Source organism: Balaenoptera borealis, assembly GCF_965194805.1.
Source record: "Balaenoptera borealis genome assembly, chromosome: 2".
Taxonomy (NCBI): domain Eukaryota; kingdom Metazoa; phylum Chordata; class Mammalia; order Artiodactyla; family Balaenopteridae; genus Balaenoptera; species Balaenoptera borealis.
Window position 1 is genome coordinate 64,012,831 of NC_138867.1, and position 23,638 is coordinate 64,036,468.

The 23,638-nt window shown below is 39.5% G+C and overlaps 1 protein-coding gene across 1 annotated transcript in view; it reads right to left on the bottom strand.

Moving 5' to 3' along the window:
* Positions 1-375: 375 nt before the first annotated feature.
* Positions 376-23,638, bottom strand: part of ARSB (arylsulfatase B) — a 177,373-nt gene continuing 154,110 nt past the window's right edge. Inside the window, exons 7-8 of the mRNA XM_082377514.1 lie at positions 3,935-4,057; positions 376-3,159 (exon numbers count right to left, since the gene is read on the bottom strand). Of these exons, the coding sequence (XP_082233640.1) occupies positions 2,894-3,159; positions 3,935-4,057 (389 nt within the window). The 3' untranslated portion in view covers positions 376-2,893. The remainder of the gene's footprint in view (positions 3,160-3,934; positions 4,058-23,638) is intronic.

Sequence of the window (23,638 nt, forward strand, 5' to 3'; positions counted from 1 at the left end):
AGGAACTGAGGCCTCCAGCCAAGAGCCTTGTGAGTGAGTCACCTTGGAAGTGGGTCCTCTAACCCCAGTCAAGCCTTCAGATGACTGTAGCCCTGGTCAACTGCTTGACTACAGCCTCATGAGAGACCCTGAGCCAGAGCTACCCAGCTAAACCACTCCTAAAGTCCTGACTCTCATGTAATGTGTGATGTAATAAATCTTCATTGTTTTAAGCTGTTAAATTTGAGGATAATTTATTATATAGCAATAGAGAACTAATACACTCCCTTATTATCACTTTATATTTACTCTGACCCTCTCTTGACCTTCCTCCAATATCCTTTTTTATAGTTTGTGTCTTTGGGGCAATGATGGACACATTTTTTTTAGCTCTGATATTTTTTGCTATATTTATTTATTTAATAGCTTTCTTGAGTTATAATTCACATACCATAAAATGGGCCAACACATTTTTGAAATTGTAGTTAAAAACTACACATTTTAACCATTTTAAAGTATACAATTCAGAGGCATTAAGTGCATTCATGATGTTTTGCAACCACCACCACTATCCAGTTCCAGAACTTTTTCATCTCCCAAATGGAAACCCCATACTCACAGCTGACACATTTTCAAAGATAAATTTAATTTTTTGTCCCCCAAATCTGGCACAATCAGGTAGTAAAAAGAAAAACAAAAAACAAAACTTCTTTAAAGGTAAACAAAATCAGAGAGAAACACCATTAATACTTCTAATGACAGCATATGAATCTGTTCACATTCTTGTACAGAATAAGAAAGTTCAATGAGTACATTCTATTATGGATAACATAAAATCTCAAATAAAAGTTTTACCAAAAACTCTGTCTTTAAAGTTCCCTTTAGGTCCATCGAGTGCAGAACATCCACATCGTACATAGCGATCAAGGAACTAGAACTGGGAACAGCTGCTGGGACAGCAGGGGGAGCAAATAGGTGTCATGTAGTGATGTCCTCCAATCTTATAGTATTAATGGTACCTACAGTCCTGGGGTTAGAAGGATCCAGAAGGAACCTCTGGGCTCAGTTAGTTCCTAATATCCGCCACAGGTATGGGAGTGAGAGTTAGTAGCATTTTGGCCAGCTGCATGCCAGCCCAGGAGTAGGGTACAGGTTGGTAACAGGTGTCATTAGTTCTAGCACCATTTCTTTCCAATCACTGTATTTTAATACAAGTTAGTCATAACCGGAGAATACTGCTACTGAATTGAAGGATGGCTGTACCATGACCTATATCATACGGCTTGGTAGTTTTAGTTTCTAGTGTCCTCTGCAGAAGAGAACTGAGGATTATTGGCAGAAGAGTATCTTCAGTAGGCATATTTTTCTCCCCTCTCCCTCTGAGAGGACATTACAACTTCACTGTGGCGTGTCCTAGACTTCCCAGATATGCAGACTGTGCTCCTACCCCAGGAGGGCAGCTCGAGAACAGAAAAGCGACAGTTGGAAGATATTTATATTCAGCCCCGTATTCAGCTCATTGGATTAGCACCTTCCATGGTGTGAGACTTTCTCATTTACTCATTTGTTCATTCATTCATTTATTTTTTAAAAAGTGTATTGAGTGTCTTCTATGTACCAGGCATTGGTACCAGTTTGACACTCCTGAAGCTAATCTGGACTGGTCCACATTAGTAGGACATTGGTGGGGCTAAGAAAGAGCTGGCAGGTCAAACTGTGCATCCTCCTTCCCCAACTTCAGAACCTCAATACAAGCAGTAAAACTGAGAGACTAAGAGAAACGTGGATGTGCCTTCATCCGTGTTACCAAGGCCCGGTATCCCGGATGCCGGCCATTTCCTTTTTCAAATTGCCTACTTGCATCGTCTCAGGACAATATTATCCTTTCCCAGGGTTTCTCCTCACTGCTACCAAAGAGCAGTGCAACTGAATATATTATGAGACACAGCTACACTCATGAGAATAAACTAGAAAAAAAGTCACCAAGCAGATGACAGAGACCCAAGCACTGCCATGAGCATGCCCACAGAGCCAGACGCACTGCCCTTTCTGGGCGGGGCTCTAGCTTTAGTGTCAGGAGCAAAAGGAAGGCAGGCCTCAGCAGTGTTCCAAAAACCAGTGGTGCGCATAGTGGAGAAGCGAAGCAGCCTTCCCAGGCATGGGATACCTGAGTCAGAAGAAAGGGTAGAAAAAGAACCACAAAGGGAGTGGGGTAGCAGGCAGTCCAGACAAGATGCGCAGTGGCTGGAAAAAACTGGGGAAAAAACAAATTTCTTTATTGTAAAAACCAGAACCAAGGAGTAGGCCTAGTGCCACACTGATCTTAATAATGCAACGAGCCTTACGCTCCATGACGGGATGAGTGACGAGGTGAGTGAAGACATGCATGAGCAAGGGGTGAACCAAGCCGGGGTATTCACATGGGATGCCTAAACACGATCTCTCACAGACAGAGAGAACCCCTGGCCAACAGAACCATTAACAACTGTCTGACCCTTTCATTTTGTTACAAGAAATGTGAATCACTCCAATAAAACCCAGCTATGGGCAGAGGGAAATCTAACATCTGACTTGTGAGGCAAAAAGAGCCAGCTGCTCCAGGTTCCAAGACTCAATAACTTCCTCTTTCAAATTGTGTTCCCTGCTGTCCCACGGCTCAGGAAAGGGGGAATGAAGCCAGTCACCCTCTCCTCTAGACACACGCCCCAGTCAACAGCAGAAGTACTCAGATTTTATCAGCATCTCAAATGTACTAGGGGTTGAAATTAGACACCTCAGTGTGGTTTAGGAGCAAGAGAAGGGCCAGGTGAACCTAGGTTGGGAGAACAAATGAGACAAGAGTCATAAAGTAAAGGCCTGAAGTCCAACTCGCAACAGAAAGGCTTTCTAGCTGCCCCTTAGGTTGCCTGAAATCCTACATCCAAGGGCCCCAAGCCCCAGTGGCCTTGGGATCACAGCGGGGATCTTGTGCTGGGAAGTACACGGGCACCGAGTGTTTCTGGTAGAACTGCAGACGGGAAAGGAGCTGCTTGACGATATGAGGATATTCTCTTGACAGGTCATGCCTTTCCTGTGGGTCCTGATCAATGTCAAAGAGCCAGTAGGTCTTGGTCGGAGGGTCCGAGGAGGGTATCACGGAAACATTATATTGAGATGGTGGAGGAAACCAGTAACCACAGCCTGGCAAAGAAATACAAGAGTTTATTGGAGGAGGAGTATTGTAGGCAGGTTCTAATTTCAAGCAAGGAGTCTGGGGCACAAGGCTGAGCTCTGTTGTGGGTATGGACACATAAAAAAATCTGGCCCTTGATGTTATGTCTAGATCTGTCTCCGACTCTGACTTCTGGGGCTTTAACTAAACATGTCTCATGTGTGTGTGTCTGGGGGTGGTGGTGGTAGTGGTTATTTTTAGTTGTCACAGTGACTTGTCGGGGGTGCTACTGCCATTTAGTGGTCTGGGACAGGGATACTAAAATATCTTAGAACGTATGGGACAGTCACAAACGATGAAGGATTGTCTTGCCGCAAACGCCAAGAATGTCCTCATTATAAACATTGCTTAATTGCATCACAATCTTAACCATCATACCACATACCATAAAAATATTTAAAGGATGTCACTTCTAGAGAATGTGCTCAGGGGAAGCAACCTCCTCCCCCTGCTATACCATTGGTTGAAGATGTAGCTTTTAGGAATGCTCTTTGCCAGCTAGAAGTGCTGTGCTTGACGGCCGTGCATATCTGAAACCCTTATTTTCCATGAAGCACTAGAGCTGCATTTCTTCCTTTTACCCTCCCCCCACCTCTACAGTTAATTCTTAATTTTTTAAAATTTAGGACCAGATGACGCTCCTTCCCCTCATTCAGCAGCCCCAGAGATCATGTTTTGCAAAAGGCAGTTGCTCTTTGGTAAAATTTTCCTAGCTGTTCTAGTGGGAAATGTTAAGCCTTCTACCTGGGTAGCCCGTGAGGAGTTTCCAGTTCCTGTATCTAATGGCAGCATGGACAGATGTGTTGAAGGCTGAATATTCTGGAAGGGAAAAATCATCCTTTGCCGGAACCATGCTGTTCCCAGGACCTGGTGAGAGGGTTTGGAAGAATTAGATCACTGTTACTGGAATGTGTCGTTATAAATCAACATTTTACATCCCTCTTGCAGAACAGTAGCTTTTATTCAACACTGGAGCGTAAATGTGGATCCTGCCACAGAAATGAATCTTCTATTAAATATAAACAGAAAGCTCCAGTTACATTAAACGTCAGTCATAAACCACCACTAATATAAAGGAAATCCCAAAGAGATTAGAACACTAATTCATCCTTAAAACCACTATGTTCTGCCTACGTACAGCTGGCCACATGCAGAACTGTGTTCTGTGACAGCATATGGGGTGGGTTCTTTGGTAGGTTTTGTTTTTGCTGTTAAATGGTTGAGTTAAATCCATTCTCTGTGTATACTTGTACACCTATGCAGATAATGTAATACATTATAAAATGCACATTTTAATGGAGTCTGTCTCAAGCTATGAGAGTTCAAGCATGCCATGATAAATCGTACATACATTTATTTTTTTAACCACACTTATGAAATCTAAAAGTAAGTGAGCAATGCTCAGGTGACTATTCAGATAAGATAATTCTGGTATATAAATTATTGGTTGGTATCATGGATTATATTAATTTATCATCTTGAGGTCTTATATTAATTGATCATCAGGTTTTGAGGGGAACAATTAATAGTACCTGCTCCCTCTTCCCCTCTTGACTTTGGAACCAGTTGAGAGGTAGAGGCCAGAGAGATGGAGCTAAAAATATTGCTTTTGTTACTGATGAAGTTGATTGGAGATAACATAACTTCAGATCTGTGTCAGAGAGGCCTTGCTAATGATTGACCCTTGTGTGTTGACATATATCCTGGGGATAGGCTGGCTCCAAAATTAGACAGACAAAAGGGTCTGAACTGAGCATGCTCAGTTCCTTCTTTCAGATAACTTCCTTCTGCGCCTGCTTGTGGGGAGGAGCGAATAAGGTGAGAGAGACCTGAGTTCTACTCTAGTTGAAGACCCTGGTGGATCCCTGAAGGCAAGGTATGGAGGTCCCCACCTCACTCCTACCTGTGCATGTTTAAAAGCCTCAACTTAGGGCTTAATTGTTTAATATTTAGTCTGTTTTAAATCCACATTTATCTGTCAACTTTTCAAATATGGTCATAGCAATCACCTTGGGTGTACTTCCAAAGGCTGTCAGACTACCTGTCCAATGACTAATAGCTGTAGTGTGTGATGTGTCTGTAAAAGTGCCCTCACCACCATCTGTCCAGCACCACCATCATGTGATAAAGGACTTTGGGAGTGCCCTCCACCCCGCCTGAGCGGGACTTCTGTGCTGCACGCAGTTTAACGCGGGAAGCACCGTCAGTGGTGGAAAAGGCAGGGAGTTTCATTCTTTTGTCAGTCTTGTGGGAATGACCCTGGAGAGGCATACTGCAGACTGAGCCAATAAACACTGGTGGTTTCAGACCTTCAGTCTTAACAATCAGTACCAACAAATCATCAGCGCCAAAGAGGAAATCTTTTGGACTTCTTGTTTCTCTGTTTGCTTGTGGCTATTTTGGCTCCAATACAAACGGATGCTTCTAGCGATCGAGGTGTACGAGGACGTCTATCATAGGAAGTATGTTCTTAATATACAGACTGTGGTAGAACTGTGAGCCCTCATGATTTACTACTCACAAGTTTGTATATAAAGACCACATTTTGATAGCAAAGAATGTTAAATAAAACAAGTATGCTTTGTGAACATAAACAAAGGAAGGAAATTTAGCTGTCTCAGCTATACTTATATTTATATACATTTATTTTTAAAACAAACAGGAACATAAAATACCTAAACAATAAATAAGTCTAAGACTAAATGATGAAAGATGCTGTTATCTCAACTTAAGTTTTTTCACTTTGAGAAATTAAACAAAGAGCAAAGCACAAAGAATAATATAACTAACACCCTGTGAGCTGTCACCCAGAATGAACAGATGTTAACAGTTTGTCATATTTGCCTTTTTTTTTTTTTAAATAAGGGAAGTAGGACAATTAAGATGAAGTGACAGACTCCTTCTTCTCCATCCTCAATCCCAGTCCCTTCACCCACTGCCCCAGAGGCTGCTGCTGTCACGACTTCAGTGCGTCCTTCAGCCATTTAAAAATACAGCAACACATTATGTGTCAAGGAATAATACACAGTAGTTTTATACTTTAGAAATGTACATGTATGCGTTATGCTATACATATTTTGCAGCTTGCTTTTTCACTCACTACTGTGTTTTTAGAGCTCAGTGATTATGTATGTATATATATATGTATATGTATGTATGTATATATATATTCTTTTTAACTATTTAATATTTCACTACATGAAAATACCACATTTTATTTATGCATTCCCCTTTTAATGGGAATTTAGGTTACTTTACTTATTTATTTATTTTTGCTATTACAGTTGACCCTTGAACAACATGGGTTTTTTTTTTTTTTCAAATGATCCTATTTTATTTTTATTTATCTATTTTTTACATCTTTATTGGAGTATAATTGCTTTACAATGTTGTGTTAGTTTCTGTTGTATAACAAAGTGAATCAGCTATATGCATACATATATCTCAATATCTCCTCCCTCTTGCATCTCCCTCCCACCCTCCCTACCCCACCCCTCTAGGTGGTCAGAAAGCACGGAGCTGATCTCCCTGTGCTATGCAGCTGCTTCCCACTAGCTATCGGTTTTACATTTGGTAGTGTATATATGTCCATGCCACTCTCTCACTTCGTCCCAGCTTACCCTTCCCCGCACCCCGTGTCCTCAAGTCCATTCTCTATGTCTGCGTCTTTATTCTTGTCCTGCCCCTAGGTTCATCAGAACCATTTTTTTTTTAGATTCCATATATATATGTTAGCATATGGTATTTGTTTTTCTTTTTTTATTTAAATTTTTGAATTTTATTTTATTTATTTTTTTATACAGTAGGTTCTTATTAGTCATCAATTTTATACACATCAGTGTATACATGTCAATCCCAATCGCCCAATTCAGCACACCACCACCACCACCCCCTGTGGCTTTCCCCCCTTGGTGTCCATATGTTTGTTCTCTACATCTGTGTCTCAACTTCTGCCCTGCAAACCGGTTCATCTGTACCATTTTTCTAGGTTCTGCATACATGCGTTAATATACAATATTTGTTTTTCTCTTTCTGGCTTACTTCACTCTGTATGACAGACTCTAGGTCCATCCACCTCACTACAAATAACTCAGTTTCGTTTCTTTTTATGGCTGACTAATATTCCATTGTATATATGTGCCACATCTTCTTTATCCATTCATCTGTCGATGGACACTAAGGTTGCTTCCATGTCCTGGCTATTGTACATAGTGCTGCAATGAACATTGTGGTACATGTCTCTTTTTGAATTATGGTTTTCTCAGGGTATGTGCCCAGTAGTGGGATTGCTGGATCATATGGTAATTCTATTTTTAGTTTTTTAAGGAACCTCCATACTGTTCTCCATAGTGGCTGTATCAATTTACATTCCCACCAACAGTGCAAGAGGGCTCCTTTTTCTCCACACCCTCTCCAGCATTTATTGTTTGTAGATTTTTTGATGATGGCCATTCTGACCGGTGTGAGGTGATACCTCATTGTGGTTTTGATTTGCATTTCTCTAATGATTAGTGATGTTGAGCATCCTTTCATGTGTTTGTTAGCAATCTGTATATCTTCTTTGAAGAAATGTCTGTTTAGGTCTTCTGCTCATTTTTGGATTGGGTTGTTTGTTTTTTTGATATTGACCTGCATGGGCTGCTTGTACAATTTGGAGATAAACCTTTTGTCAGTTGCTTTGTTTGTAAATATTTTCTCCCATTCTGAGGGTTGTCTTTTCATCTTGTTTATGGTTTCCTTTGCTGGGCAAAAGCTTTTAAGTTTCATTAGGTCCCATTTGTTTATTTTTGTTTTTATTTCCATTTCTCTAGGAGCTGGGTCAAAAAGGATCTTGCTGTGATTTATGTCATAGAGTGTTCTGCCTATGTTTTCCTCTAAGAGTTTGATAGTGTCTGGCCTTACATTTAGGTCTTTAATCCATTTTGAGTTTATTTTTGTGTATGGTGTTAGGGAATGTTCTAATTTCATTCTTTTACATGTAGCTGTCCAGTTTTCTCAGCACCACTAATTGAAGAGGCTGTCTTTTCTCCATTGTATATTCTTGCCTCCTTTATCAAAGATAAGGTGACCATATGTGTGTGGGTTTATCTCTGGGCTTTCTGTCCTGTTCCATTGGTCTATATTTCTGGTTTTGTGCCAGTACCATACTGTCTTGATTACTGTAGTTTTGTAGTATAGCCTGAAGTCAGGGAGCCTGATTCCTCCAGCTCCGTTTTTCTTTCTCAAGATTGCTTTGGCTATTTGGGGTCTTTTGTGTTTCCACACAAATTGTAAAAGTTTTGAACAACATGAGTTTGAAATGCATGGGTCCACTTGTACACGGATTGTTTTCAAGAGTAAATACTACAGTACTACAGGATCCGAGGTTGCTTGAAACCACGGATATGGAACTGTGGATACAGAGAAACTATGGATACAGAGATTTGACTATAAGTTATACGTGGATTTCCAACTGCACAACAGCACAGAGGGCTGCCGCCCCTAACCCCCACATTGTTCAAGGGTCAACTGCATAAGCTATCCTACAGTGAACATTGGTCTTCAAGAGTCATCTCATCATTGTTGGCCTTTTGTATTTTCAATATACATTTTAGGATCAGCTTGTCAATTTCCCAGACAAGCTGCTGGGATATTGATTATAAAGATACTGACTTCAGGGATCAGTTTGGGGGTATTGATGCCTTAAAACATTGAGACTTACAGTTCATGAGTATGGTGGATCCCAACATTTATTTAGGTTTTAAAATTTTTCTCTTAATAACATTTTATGATTTTCTGTGTAGAGGTCTTACACATCCTTTGTTAACTCCCAGTTGGTTGATGTTTTTTGATACTAATATAAATTCTAAGATATATTTCACATTCTGAATGTTTGTTGCTAGTATATAAAAATACGATTGACTTTTTCACATACTGACCTTGTATCCAGTGACTTTGCCAAATTCATTTGTTAATTCTAATCCTTTGTTTATAGATTCTTGGGATTTTCTACACATGATATTGTGTCATCCGCAAATAACAACATTTGTTTCTCCCTGTATTATCTTTACATCTTTTAATTTCCTTTTCTTACCTTATGACATTGAACAAAATCTCCAGTATAATTTTTTTTTATATCTGAATCACTTTACCACACACCAGAAACCAACACAACACTGCATATCAACCACAGTTCAGTTAAAAAAATATATATATATATATAGCATCTATGGCAAAGTAAAATAGGTGGTAAAATCCAGTATAATTTTGAATAAAAGTAGTGATAGTGCAAATTTCTGTCTCATTCCTGATTTCAGAGGAAAAAAAAGCTTTTAATAGTTTACTGTTAAGTATGATGTCAATATAAAATTTTTATAGATACACTTTATCTGATTAAAGAAGATCCTTTCTCTTCCCAATTTACTAGGAATTTTTATTTTATCATAAGTGATTGTTAAATTTTATCATATGCTTTTTCTGCATAATATGAGAATATCATATAATTATTCTTTTCTATCCTTTAATGTAATGAATTATATTTATTGATTTTTAAATGCTAAACCAACCTTGCATTTATGGGATAAACTGCTTTTAGTCATGATGTTTATCCTTTTTATATATTGCTGGATTCACATTTTGTTTATGACTGATTATATTTGCCAGCAAATATTTACATTTTAAGATTTTTGCACCTATGCTCAACACAGAAATTGCTCTAAAATTTTTTTTGTAATGTTCCTATCATGTTGTTGAATCAAGGTTATATAGGTTTTATAAAAGGAATTGGGAAGTGTTCCCTGAAGAGTTTGTGTAAAATGAATGTTACTCCCTAAATATTTTGAAGAGTTCATTTGTGACGCTATCTGGGTCTAGAGTTTTCTTTTGGGGAAGGTTTTACATTATTGATTTTTTAACAGATATAGGGCCATTCAGATCTTCTATTTCTCCTTTTGTCAGCTTTGATAAATTGTATTTTATTGGGAATTTGTCTAGTTCATATAAACTTTTGGTTTTTAAATTCTCTTTCTAATGCCTGTAGTGTCTGTAGTAACACCATCTTTTCATTCCTGATATTAGCAATTTCTCCTTTTCACTTTTTTCCCATGATAAATTTTGCTAAAGGTTAATTGATTTTGTTAGTTTTTTCGAACAACCTATTTTTGAGCTTTAGATCCTCACTGTAGTATGTTTTTCTATTTCATTAATCTCATCTCTTATCATTATCCTTTCTTCCCTCTATTTTCTTTGGGCTTAATTTGCTGTTTCTTTTATAACTTCTTGAATAATTGATTTCAGCATTTTTTTCATTTCTGATATATACATTTAATACTATAAATTTTTATCCAAGCACCAATTATTTTTATCATACAAGTTTCAAATATGCATCTTCATTATTCAGGTCAACGTATTCTCTAATTTTCATTGTGATTTTCTTTTGGACTCATGATTTCTTTGAAAGTATTGCCTAATGCTCAAATATTTAAGAATTTCCTAGTTATCCTTTTGTTATTAATTTCCAGTTTAATTCCATTATGGTTAGAAAATATATTTCTTGAGTTTTAAAAATAAACTTTTAATTTTAGAATCATTTTAGATGTACAGTATATGATTTAAATCCTTTGAAAAGTGTTGATATTTGCTTCATGGCCCAGCACATGGTCAGTTGTGTACTATTCCATTCTTACTTGAAAAAACATGTATTCTCAAGTTGTTGGGTGCAATATCATAGTTTATTAACTATGCTGTTCAAATCTTTTATATCTGTACTGACTTTTTGGTTTCTTTGCTTGTTCTATCAGTTACTGACAGTTATTTTGAAAATCTTTCACAATAATTTAGAACTTGTTCATTTCTCCTTTTAGTTCTGTCATTTTTTGCTGCACACATTTTGAGACTATATTATTAAGTGCTTATAAATTTAGAAGCAAAATTCTGGTTGATCGCCCCCCCCTTTTAAAAAAATATTTATTTATTTACTTATTTATTTGGCTGCACCGGGTCTTAGTTGTGGCACACGGGATCTTTGTTGCTGCGTGCGGGATCTTCCTTGTGGTGTGTGGGATCTTTAGTTGCGCCATGCAGGATCTTTTAGTTGCAGCATGCAGGCTCTTAGCTGTGGCATGCAGGATCTAGTTCCCTGATCAGGGATTGAGCCCGGGCCCCCTGCATCAGGAGTGTGGAGTCTTAACTGCTGGACCACCAGGGAAGTCCCTGATTGTTCTTTTTATAATTTTGAAAACTTCCTCTTTATCTCTAATAATGTTTTCTCTCTTTAAGTCTACTTTGACGTATAGATATTGCAGTATTAGCTGTCACTGTTGTTGTTAGTCTTTGAATAGTATGTCTTTTTCCATCTATCTTCACAGTGTTAGGCTCATATGCAATACAAAGAAGTATAAAAAAGGGTGTGGTAGGCAGGATAATGACCACTAAAGATGCCCATGGCCGAATGCCCCCGGAACCTGTGAATATGTCACCATACTTGGCAAAAGAAACTTTGCAGATAGGATTAAGTGTAAGAACCTTGAGATATGGAAATCATCCCAGATTATCTGGATGGGCCCATTCTAATCACATGAGTCCATAAAAGCAGGGACTATTTTCTGACTATAGTCAGAGGGAATTTTGGCCAGAAGAAGAGTGAGAGAGATTGCTCAAAGACAACTTTGCTGCCTTTGAAGATGGAAAAGGGGGCCATAAGCTAAGGAATATGGACCACCACCAGAAGTTGGAAAAGGCAAGGAAATGGATTTTATACTAGAGCCTCCAGAAGGGAACACAGCCTTGCTGATACATTGATCTTAGCCTTGTGAGACCTGTGTTGGACTTTTGACCTACAGAACTGAAAGATAATACATCTGTATCATTTTAAGCCACCTAAGTTAGTGGTAATTTGTTACAGCAGCAATAGAAAACTAACACACAGGGGCTCTGTTATTTGTAATCTTACAAATTAATTAGGAAGAAAGGAGATTATACATGAAATGGTTAAATAACAACATGATATAGAATATGATTAAAATCCAACAGTAAATATTATAAAAAGGTCATGGTAGGAAGAAGTTGGTGAAGGCTGAAGCACAGAGAAAAGATTGAGGAAGGAAGTGAGACTTTAGGTAAATATTTGAAAGATGTATCCCTTTGTTATCTACCCCTCCTCCCCGTTTCTAGTGTACAACAATATAGGGTATGGCCTAAGTCGGATTCATCTCTATAACCCCAAAGCTTAGCCCAGCGCCTTGGCACATCAATGATAAGTGCTCAACAATGCTTTACTGAATCAACAAATGACTAAAAATTGGATAAACTGGAGGTAGAAAAGGGAAGTTTAGACTGCAGAATGAGAAAAGCAGTCCCAATGATTAATGCATTTGAATCACAGTGATGTAACTGCTGTTGGAAGTTTGGGTGAGACAGTTGGAAGACGGGGTGAAACAACGTCAAGGCGCTAAATACTAGGTTGAGAAATTGCCGCTTTTCCCCTTCATCAGTAGGAAGACACAAGAGGAATTCAAATATGTTTTTTAAAGATTGAACTATTTTTTCTGACAGATTTATTAAGATACCATTCACATATGATACAATTCACTGCTTTAGAGTATAAAATTAAATGGTTTTTAGCATATTCATAGAGTTGTGCAATCATCACCACAATAAACTTTAGAACATTTTCTTAAAAGAAACCCTATACCATTAGCAGTTATTCCCCATTTCATTCCACACCCTCCAGCCCTAGGCAACTCCTAATCTACTTTCTGTTTCTTTGGATTTACCTATTCTGGACCTTTCTTATAAATGAAATCATATAATATGTAGCTTCTTTCACTCAGCATGTTTTCAAGTTTCATCCGTGTTGTAACATGTCGCAGTACTTCACTCCTTTTAATGGCTAATATTTCATTGTATAAATATGCTGCATTTTATTTATCTAGTCAGTGGTTGATGGGCATTTGCTATGTTTTCACTTCTTGGTTATTATGAATAATGCTATGAACACTGATGTATGTGTTTTTGTATGGATTCATGTTTTCATTTCTCTTGGATATCGACCAAGGAGTGGAGCTGCTGGGTCATATGGTAACTCTATGTTTAATCTTTAGAGGAACTGCAGACTGTTCCAAAGTGACTGAACCATGTTATATCTCACCAGCAGAGTATGAGGGTTCCAATTTGTCCATATACTTGTCAACACTTATTATTGCCTGTCTTTTGATTATAGCCTATTGGGTGTGAAGTGATATCTCATTATGGTTTGGATTTGCATCTCCCTGATGACTAATGAAGCTGAGCATCTTTTCATGTGTTTATTGGCCATCTGTATATCCTCTTTGGGGAAATACATATTCAGATCCTTTGCCCATTTTAATTTAGGTTATTTGTCTTTTTATTATTTAGTTGTAAGAGTTCTTTATATGTTTCAGATACAAGTCCCTTATCAGATGCAAATATCTTCTCCCATTTTGTGGACTGTCTTTTCACTTTCTTGACAGTGTCCTTTGAAACACGAAAGTTTTAAATATTAATGAATTCCAGTTTATCTAATTTCTATTGTACTGCTTATGCTTTGGTGTGATATCTGAGAAACCATTGCTTCACCCAAGGTCATGAAGATTTACATCTATGTTCTCTTTTAAGAGTCTGTAGTTTTAGCACTTACGTTTAGATCTTTGATTCATTTTGAATTATATTTATATGTGGTGAGAGGTAGGGGTTCAACTTCATTCTTTTGCATGTGGATATCCAGTTGCCCCAGCACCATTTGTTGAAGAGACTATTCTTACCCTATTTAATTCTCTTGACATTCTTGTTGAAAATCAGTTGACCATAAATGTAAGAGTTTATTTCTGGACTCTCAATTCTATTCCACTGATCTATATGTCTACATTCTTAAGCCAGTACCTTGATTACTGTAATTTGTGTAGTAAGTTTTGAAATCAGAAAGTATGAGTCCTTCAATGTTTTGTTTTTTTCCTCCAAGATTACTTTGGTTATTCTGAGTCCCTTGAATTTTCTTATGAATTTGAGGATCGGTTTATCAATATCTGCAAAGAGCCAGCTGGGATTTTGTGAGGAAGTGTATTAAACCCATAAATCAATTTGGGGAGTATTGCCATCTTAATGGTATTAAGTCTGCTGGTCCATGAGCATGGGATATCTTTCCATTTATTTAGGTCTTCTTTAAGTTCTTTGAGCAGTGTTTTATAGTTTTCAGAATACAGCTTTTGTACTTCTTTTCTTAAATTTATTCCTAAGTATTTTATTCTTTTCAATGCTATTGCAAATGGGACTATTTTCTTAATTTCATGTTTCATGTTCATTGCACAGAAATACAGCTGATTGTTGTACATTGATCTTGTATTGTGCAACCTTGTGGAACTTGTTTATTAGTTCTAATAGTTTTTTACCTGACTCCTTGGGATTTTTTATATACAAGCTCATGTCATCTACAAATATGGGTAGTATTACCTCTTCCATGTCAATTTGGATATCTTTTATTTCTTTTTCTTACCTAATTGCCCTGTTAGAATCCCCAATATAATGCTGAAACAAATAATGAAAGCAGACATCCTTGTCTTATTCCTGATCTTAGGGTAAAGCATTCAGTCTTTCCCCATTCAGTATGATGCTAGCTGTAGGTTTATTGTAGATGCCCTTTATCAAATTGAGTAAGTCCCCTTTTATTCTTAGTTTGAGTGTTTTTATCCAGAAGAAGTATGACATTTTGTCAAAAGCTTCTTCTGCATCTATTGCGATTACTAAATATTTTTTGTCCTTTATTCTACTGATATGGTGCATTACATTAATTGATTTTAGGTGTTAAATTAACCTTACATTCCTGGGATAAACTAACTTGGTCATAGTGTATAATCCTCTTTATATAAATTCCATTTGCTAGTATTTTGTTGAGGATATTTTGTATCTATACACATAAGAGAATTTGTGTTTAGAATTATTAAATTTGTGTTTTCATTATTAAATTGACAGTGTATTAGATACACTGTTGAGACAAAAGACAGGAAGCAGAGGTTTCTTAGAATGTTAACGACTTTCAGAATTTTACTGACATAGTTGGACTAGATCCAGATTTAGAAAATATTTATTAACAACTATGTGATAAGAGAGCATTGTGTTCTTAAATTCTATGACATGAAGTGATGAGCAAAGACACATCGAAGGGAAGTTTTGAAGGTAAAACCTAAGATTTCTGGTGACTAAAGGTTATAAAAGATAAAATTCCAAGGTTTCAAGTTTGGTGATTGAGAGAATATTGTTGATATTGGCAGAACAGAGACGTTAGGGCAGGAAATAGTGGTGATTATATGACCCTGGAGTTAGGCATGCTGACTGTGAAGAATTAATATGAACTCAAGAGAGAGAGATCCACTACCCATGGAGCTAAAACACTGGACTCTATAGGAGAGACTGAGGGCACACACTGATTCAAGCACTATCCACAATACAGTGATCATGGAACCCTGGAAATGGATTAGCTGTCTGTAGAGTGAAGCAAGAGGAAAGCGGAAGCCCAGAGACAGAGACTAGTGCCAAAGGAAAACTGTCAGCAAAGGAGGCAGAGGAGAAGAAAATAACATGAGGAAGAAAACCGGTTCAAAAGGACATCACAGAAGTCAAGAGAGCAGAAGGTTTCGGACTGTGATTCAAAAGTACCAAACATTCCATCCATCATCTTGATGGATGAGAAAAGGGCATAGAATTTGTTAACCTCTGGGCAGAAACGAGGGAGTTCAGACAGAAGCATAAACAAACGCATCTTTCTCTTTTCCTTCCGAGCTGAAAGCCACCTCTGAGATAGATAATAAAGCTTTCCGGTCAGACAAATATACTCAGTTATAAAATGGATTAGTCATGTGTATTGATTTTGGATGTAAAGAGGAGATCAGCAGAAAAATTTAGGGCAGATGAAGAAAATCACTATCTTACATAATATATAGTAAACGTATAGAGCTCCTTATCTGAGCAAACTCTGGAAATCTAAAGGAGTTCAAGTTTCCAGAATGAGGTGGACCATCAGTTTCAGTGGAGAACTGTGTTTTCCAAAGCCAGAAGGGCTTCCAGACACACCTTGGGAGTTGCCTTTAGATGGGATGGTGGGTTAATGGGTGAGGATCCAGGGTCCCATCTCCATTTCAATCAGCGCAGTTTAACCCTTAAGGAAGAATCTGTAATATATATTTGCTACATATATTGTACTTCTCTACACTTTTGATAAAAGGGTCTGCGGCTGAGATAATATGAGAGACACTAATTGGGAAGGGACTGAGGGATGCCTGGGACACTTCTGGTGGTCTGGTGTTCATGAAAGGCAATCTTGCCCTCTTGGCTATACAACGGATCCTCCTGACTCTTGGGAAACTACCCTCTGATATAGTCTATGATTGTATTTTATAAAATACATTATTTTTTCTATGTAATTTATATGTTTACTGTTATATAAGTTGGAAAACACAATGTATGAACAGGAAAATTAAAATTACCTGTAAATTTATTAGCTGCTGTTAACATTTTGGTGTATAACCTTTGAGATTTTTAACTATACAAGGCTTAAATAAAATGTTAAGTCACGTTAGCTGACTTGCAAATAAGAAGAGGAAAGCTCATAGAAAATAATGTTTCCATGGTTTAGAGAAAATTGGGCGGGGGGGGGGGCGAGGAGTCTCCAGCATCAGTGCAGGGCTGAGCGGGATCGTCTGGGTCTCTCCCTCTCTGTAACGTCCGAGTAGAATGGACTGGTTGTGGCTGGAGAGCAGGGCCTATGAAGAGGTAATGTTGTGACCCCCAAAGGAAAGCATTGCTGGGAATGGTAATGAGGGCAAAAGGAAAGGGCTGGGGGATTGAAGTGAGCCCCTTATATCCCTCTCCCAGAAGGCCACGGTGCATAGCAGTACAGAGCACATACTTTGGGAACCAGATTGCTTGGGTTCGAATCTCTGCTCTGTCACTCACTGGCTGTGTGACCTTAGGTGTCTCCTCATTTGTAAAACCAGGATAATCTAATTTATTTCACAGACTAGTTGTGTGGCCTAAATGTGATGACGCATCGAAAATGTTTATTAGCAGTATGTCTAGCACATAGTAGGTGCACAATAAATGTTATTATTTCCAGTTGTGCAATCTTGGGCAACTTTCTTAACCTCCTATGCCTCAGTTTATTATCAACAAAATTAGTAGAACAACAACAAGTGAGATAAGGCATATACAAGTGCTTAGCATAGTATGTGGTATGTTGTCAACACTATCAACATTAAAGATAATAACAGCTAATACTTATAAGCACTTACTACATGCTGAAAAACATGAAACACTGTGTTAAGTGTTCTATGTATAGTAACTCATTAATTAACTCATTAATTCCCACAGTAGCTCTATGAAATAGGGAATAATGTCCGGCAATAAAGGTCACTGAAAGCTAGCTATTATCAGTTTAAAATAGGTTTTTTCTTTTATATACTGTTCTACTCAAGACTTTACAAAGAAGAGGAAAGTAGATAGAATTCATTATTACACCAGAAAAAAGCAAAAAAATAAAACAAAACAAATCATTTCTCTGGTCTGGGTTTGGAGAGGACCTATTTGTTGCCCCATTCATGTTCTTCCAGAGTTTGAACAGGATTGGGGAGAAAAGCATTTATAGTGGAAGCATTAATTTGTCACTTTGAGGGTTTAGTTCCTTTTCTGCCCTGTTGTATGGCCTGTCATTCATTCCCACTGAGCTCCATTTGTTTTTGCTTTGTTTGTTTTATAATTCACAAAGATCAGTTTAAAATTTCATTCTACCTCTAATGACCCATTTGATTCTTCATGCTATCGTGACGCCATCTTTATACTTTGATGACAGTGCATATATACTTACCGCAAACTTAATCACTTGGGCTACTGGGGAAAATCCCCAGCTTTTCCAGGTATTTGGTTATCAAGGTGTTTTCTAAAATGCAATCCTTTCAGGTATATTTTTAGTGAACAGGTTGGATTTAAGTTTAATTAGCAACAACTACCTTCAACTTTCGTGCTTAAAAGTTCTTGAAAGTAGCTTGTTTGTCAGTTTGTTATGTGAGTCAAACGTGTCTCGTAGAGTTTATTACACTAAAGTTTTATTTACACTCAACATTTGATTGGATTTCTTCAATCCAATAGAAGTTCAAGGGACCCCGAATTCAAGGTGAAGTTCAAATCACTAAGGTCCCTACTGTGCCGGCCAGTCCGAGCCCCACTGCCCACCGCCTGCACCTCTGCCCACATCATAGTGCATTCGGGCTACTTGTGGAGAGACACGCGGGGTGCACATGTGGATCAAATCTCCAGTCTGCTCACGGTTTTACGTGTCCTGAAAGCTCAGGCCACGGCTGCCTCCCATCTCACTGTGTGGTAAGGACTTACATATCCAGATGCCAATGTGCTCATTGTTGTCTTGAGTTTGTTTTTAAAAATCATTCTGGGTCTAAAAACAGAAGTTTTTCCTCTAAAAATAGTTCCTGAAAAACATTGGTTAGAACCGCCACACTCTGAGCTGACACTTTACTGACCCTCTTTCCTTAATTTTCAGAGATGAGAAAAAAGCCCCTAACAACCATAGGGACGGCCCTCCCAGCTCGAAAGCTGGGATCCACAGAGCTTTTAGGAACGCAGCAGCATTCCCTCTGCCTTTACTCTCTAGTTCTGAAAAGGAACTCAGAGAAACCACTGTGCATTTCAGTGGCCTTTAGAATAATCTCTTTCTATTATCTTGTTAGATCATTTAACCACTCTGACTTCCTGTTTCCAAGTATGATCAAATGAGGATAAAAATAATGCCTACCTCCCAGGATGGTTGTGAGGATGAAATGAGATCCTATCGATGGTGAGTGTAAGTAGAAAAATCCTGGTTACAGGTCTTGAGTTCCCACAGCAATTGCTACAGGACTGGGCACACAGACAAAACCAACTGACCAACTCAAAACAAATCATTGCAAGTCAAGTTGAACCTGTGGCCTTGGAGTGATAGCCATCAAAATCAAGGTGTGATCAACTACCCAACCCTGTAATTACTGAGAGATTTGAACCAGCTGGAACAAGGTATTATTAGACAATTATAGGGAGAAGGGGATGGGGAAATTAGTCAAAGGTATTAGTCAAAGGGTACAAAGTGTCCTTTATGCAAGACAAGTCCTAGAGATCAACGGTACAGCATGGTGTATACAGTTAACAATACTGTGTTGTGTACTTACAAATTTGCTAAGAGGGTAGATCTTATTTTAAACATTCTTATCTCATACACACACACACACAAAATGATAATAAATAAAGGAGGTGGGAGGAAACATTTGGAGGTTATGGATATGTTTATGGCATAGATTGTGGTACTGGTTTCATGAATGTATACTTATTTCAAAACCCAAGTTGTATACATTAAATATGTACAGCTTTTTGTATGTCGATCATACCTTAATAAAGTTGTTTCAAAGTGAATGAATGAAGAAAGAAAGAAAGAAAAAAAATTTTATATGAAAAAAATGTGGTGACACCACCTAAATTTTATATGCTAAACCAGAGGTCTGGCCAAAATTGTGGAAATAGAGTGAAATAGAACAGGGATTCCCAATTCTGGTTCTACATTGGGATCACCTGATGCCTGTAGTCATCTTAGTACTGAACTCTGCTCCCTGAGCCCCATGCAGCTCAGCCCTGGTCTCTTGCCTGGCCCAACCTGCCAACATGGACTGCCCCGTCTTCAACGATGTGAAATCACCATCGTCAGCAAGCAGCATCTATTATGCTTGCCATGTTCTTACATAGTTCTTCCCTCCAAACAAACTCTGTGGAGCTGCCCATCATATAAAAGAGCTAAAAGCAGAGCTGTCCAGTCTCCACCTGGCTTCACTGTCAGCAGGCCCCAGAGGACCCCTTGGGCGCCACAGACCCCAGGGTAAAAGGCAGCGGCCCAGAGCACTCTGTTGGTCTATGGCCATACCACCCGGAATGCGCCTCATCTTGTCAGGGCACTCTGCTGGCTGCACCCACGCGGGCACAGGTGCTGCAGGTGAGGGGCTGGGGGCCTGGGGAGCATGGCGGCACTGGCGGATGGTGGCGCTGTTTAGTGAGTCTGGGTTACAGCGGGCCACGTGCCCTCTGCCCTTCAGGGCCACCTCCACCCCTCGGGGCCTGTGCAGCCCTGCTGGTGTGTACCCGGAGAAGGGAGAAATAGGGAGGCCTGACCACCATGAAAAATTCCTCACCAAACTCATCCTGCCTCTTATCTCTGGACTTAACCCTGATTGCTGCAAGTTTATTGTTACACCCACACGACTTGTTTAGAATCTCATCTCTCCTTGATGAAATCCTTACAACAGGAAACAGGAGTGTTGGGGAAAATATGCCAGACATAAAGCTAATCGGAAAAAGGTGAAGAGGAATATTACGGACGTTATTTATTACCTACAAGGGAAAAATCAAAATGCTCATAATTTTTATATATGCACTCCACATGACAGATTTCAAATGAATCTAGGTTTATGATTTTTGGTTTACAAAGTCAGCTTCTCCAACACCTACTCATTCAGTCCATATTTGATATTTTAAAAGTCCTAGTGAAAAAAAGAGCTTTGATGTGGCTTGCTCAGCCTAGACAGAGTTCAAATGTTAATCATTATTGAATTGTGCATAATAAGCATTCAGAGAATGTGCCTGTGTTACAGGGAACTTCAACAGTTGGTCCATGTCTGACATTAACCAAGAGTGTCAATTGAACGGTGTAAACCAAAGCCAGAGAAAAGCACCATTCAGGGAATCCTCAAGTCACAACTGTCCTAGAAAATTAAGCAATTTATATGGCAAATGGATTGATGAGAGATCTTCTCATACTTTGGTTCAAATGGATCTGGAATAAGTATCCTATTTTATATTAATCACTCATTTGCCTATTAAACAAATATTTCTTTGTTGATCACTCTACGTGCTAGATACTAAATCTTCAGCATGTAAAAACCGGAGTCCAGCAGGTAATAATAAAAGAATTTTGTTAAAACAGCAGAAATTCTAAACTAGTGGAATGCACAAAGTGCTGGGTGATTCCAAAGGAGATGTTAGCTGCCTGGGAGGATCCAGAAAGGTGGTGATCCCTGAGCTAGGCCCTAAAGGACAGGGTGACGTGACAGTAAAGAAAAGGTGACAAAGATGATTCAGGGACGGGGAGTGTCTTCTTGAAATTTTCTTCTCCCTATGGTATCCTCCTTCTTTGCTGTCTCTAAATAAGAAAATGTGTGCAACGCACTCACCAGGGTGCCTGGCACAGAGAAACTGCTCCATCAGAGTTAGTTATTATTCCTACCTGATATCATTTTCCAGCCTCTTGCTTCTTCTTTCTCTGTTCATCTCTTAAGTGTTTTCCTTCCCCAAGGTCAATGCTTAACATTCCCCTGGGTATGCTGGACTCCACAATCTCATCTGTTACCCAGACATTCTTCTGTCTGTCCAATCCCCCATGTCTCTAACCCAGGCCAACCTGCCCAGGCACCACGAAGCTGGAGCCCAGCCTTCTTGCCTCACTCACACGTTGCCCTTCCCATCACACTCCAACCCCGCCTTTGGAGACAGGGCATTTGACATGCATCCTCTATTTATGGCCTTGAGCATCAAAACAGGTTCAGCTTGTTCCTCCCCTCTCCTCCACGGACAACAGTTGAAGTACTCTCTCTGGCTCCACCACCTCTCAGTTGCCCCCATGAGCCATCCTGCCGTCTTCAGCCCTGTGACCGGGGTGAAGAGGAGGGACGCGAGTCAGGGCGATCCTGTAGATCTGGCTGCGCGTAGGAGATCTTCTACAGGCAGCTCCTCTCTAATGTCCCATACGCACCGCCAAGTCTTGGACTCCCAAGCTTGGTGCTTTATCTCCACATCTTCCTGTTGCAGATAAAGTGGCAGAAACATACAGACTGAGAAGAGAAAGGGGTGGAGGACGGAACCCTGGGGGAGAACCACCATTTGAAAGGCAAAGCAGAAAGGGAAGGAGCCTCCAAAAGACTGAGGAGGAGTTGGACTAGAAGAATGCCTCAGACGCCGGGGGAAATATTCCATGGAGAAAACAGTTCATGTCAAAGAGAAGGAAGGTATGAGAAAGCAGGGAAGAGAGGCTGAATTTGGCATATAGGATGTCACTGATGGCTGTGGAGATGGACTTTCACTGGGCTTAGAACATATAATGCCCCTAAGAAACATGAACGAGGGGTCCAGTGAGCTTGTAATAACAAAGATAAGACATAGAAGAGTGTGTGTTTTCTCTAATCAGCCTCCAAAGAATGTGACAATGGACAATCATTTCCAGTTCTGGCATCATTGTTCACGTGCCAGCCACCGTCTCCATTCTGATCCTGCCCCACAATGGGCTAATCTAATGCAGAACTATGGCTATCCACTGAATTCACATTTTTAGTCTGTCTCTCTCTAAGTACAAGTTTTTCAAGTAATTGGTAGACTCTGTCAGCAAATAGCTATAAATAGGCACCGTGTATATATAAAAAAAAGGGAAACTAACCAAAAATATTCATCTTCAGCCTGTGATTAAGATGATGAGCATGAACGAGGCCGAGTCGTCTGTTCCCTGGCTAGGGATGAAAGAGGAAAGACTCCCCTGCCCCCAACATGGCATTTAGTGAAATCCCAACCACAAAGCCTCACGGCCCAAGATGGCTTACTGAAGGCCATGTCTAGGCTCTGAACACATTTTTGGATAAGGATGAAATAATGCTAATTTAATCCTTCATTTGGAAAGGGGGCTCTGCTCATGGGATCAGCCCATGATGGCTGTCAGGTGGGCCTGGCTGCTCTGGGCATCTAGTGAGGCCGCCCCTCCTGACCCTGGGAGCTCAAACTGGGGCAGCAGGGGCCACAATTACAGTGCAGAAAACTGAAGCTGGTTGGCACTCCTCTGAGGACAGCCCTTCCCAGCATTGCTATTCCATGGCCCAAACTCCAGCATGTTACACAAACCCTATAATCACCGAAATGAGGACCACTAGGTGCTGCTTGCCAAAGGTCAAAAAGCAAACATTTGCGACAACTCTTTCTAGACTACCCGAGTTGTTGGCAGCAGCCCAGTTGAAACGAAGGATGTTTTATATTTTGAGACCATCAGGTTCTCACAGGAACCAGGATTCAGAGCACACTCTCCCTTTCCATGGAAGACTGGAAACGCATTGGAGACAGTAAGCAAAGATGGTGTCTTGGCTCTCCAACTGAGTTAGAGAGAATGAAATGGTCAAGAGGTGCCAATAACTCTTCAGATCAACTTGAAAAGGTTCGGTTCCAGAGAGCACCTGCCTTAAAGATTCATGAATCTGCAGATGCTGATTTGAATCTGGCAGCTTGATTACGGAGTCCACCAGACAGATATCCTGAGATTCCTGAAGCCTCAGTCCTCTCCCTGAAAACCCCGTATTAACTGTCACATCCATATTCCTGAAAGTGCTTCCTGAAGAA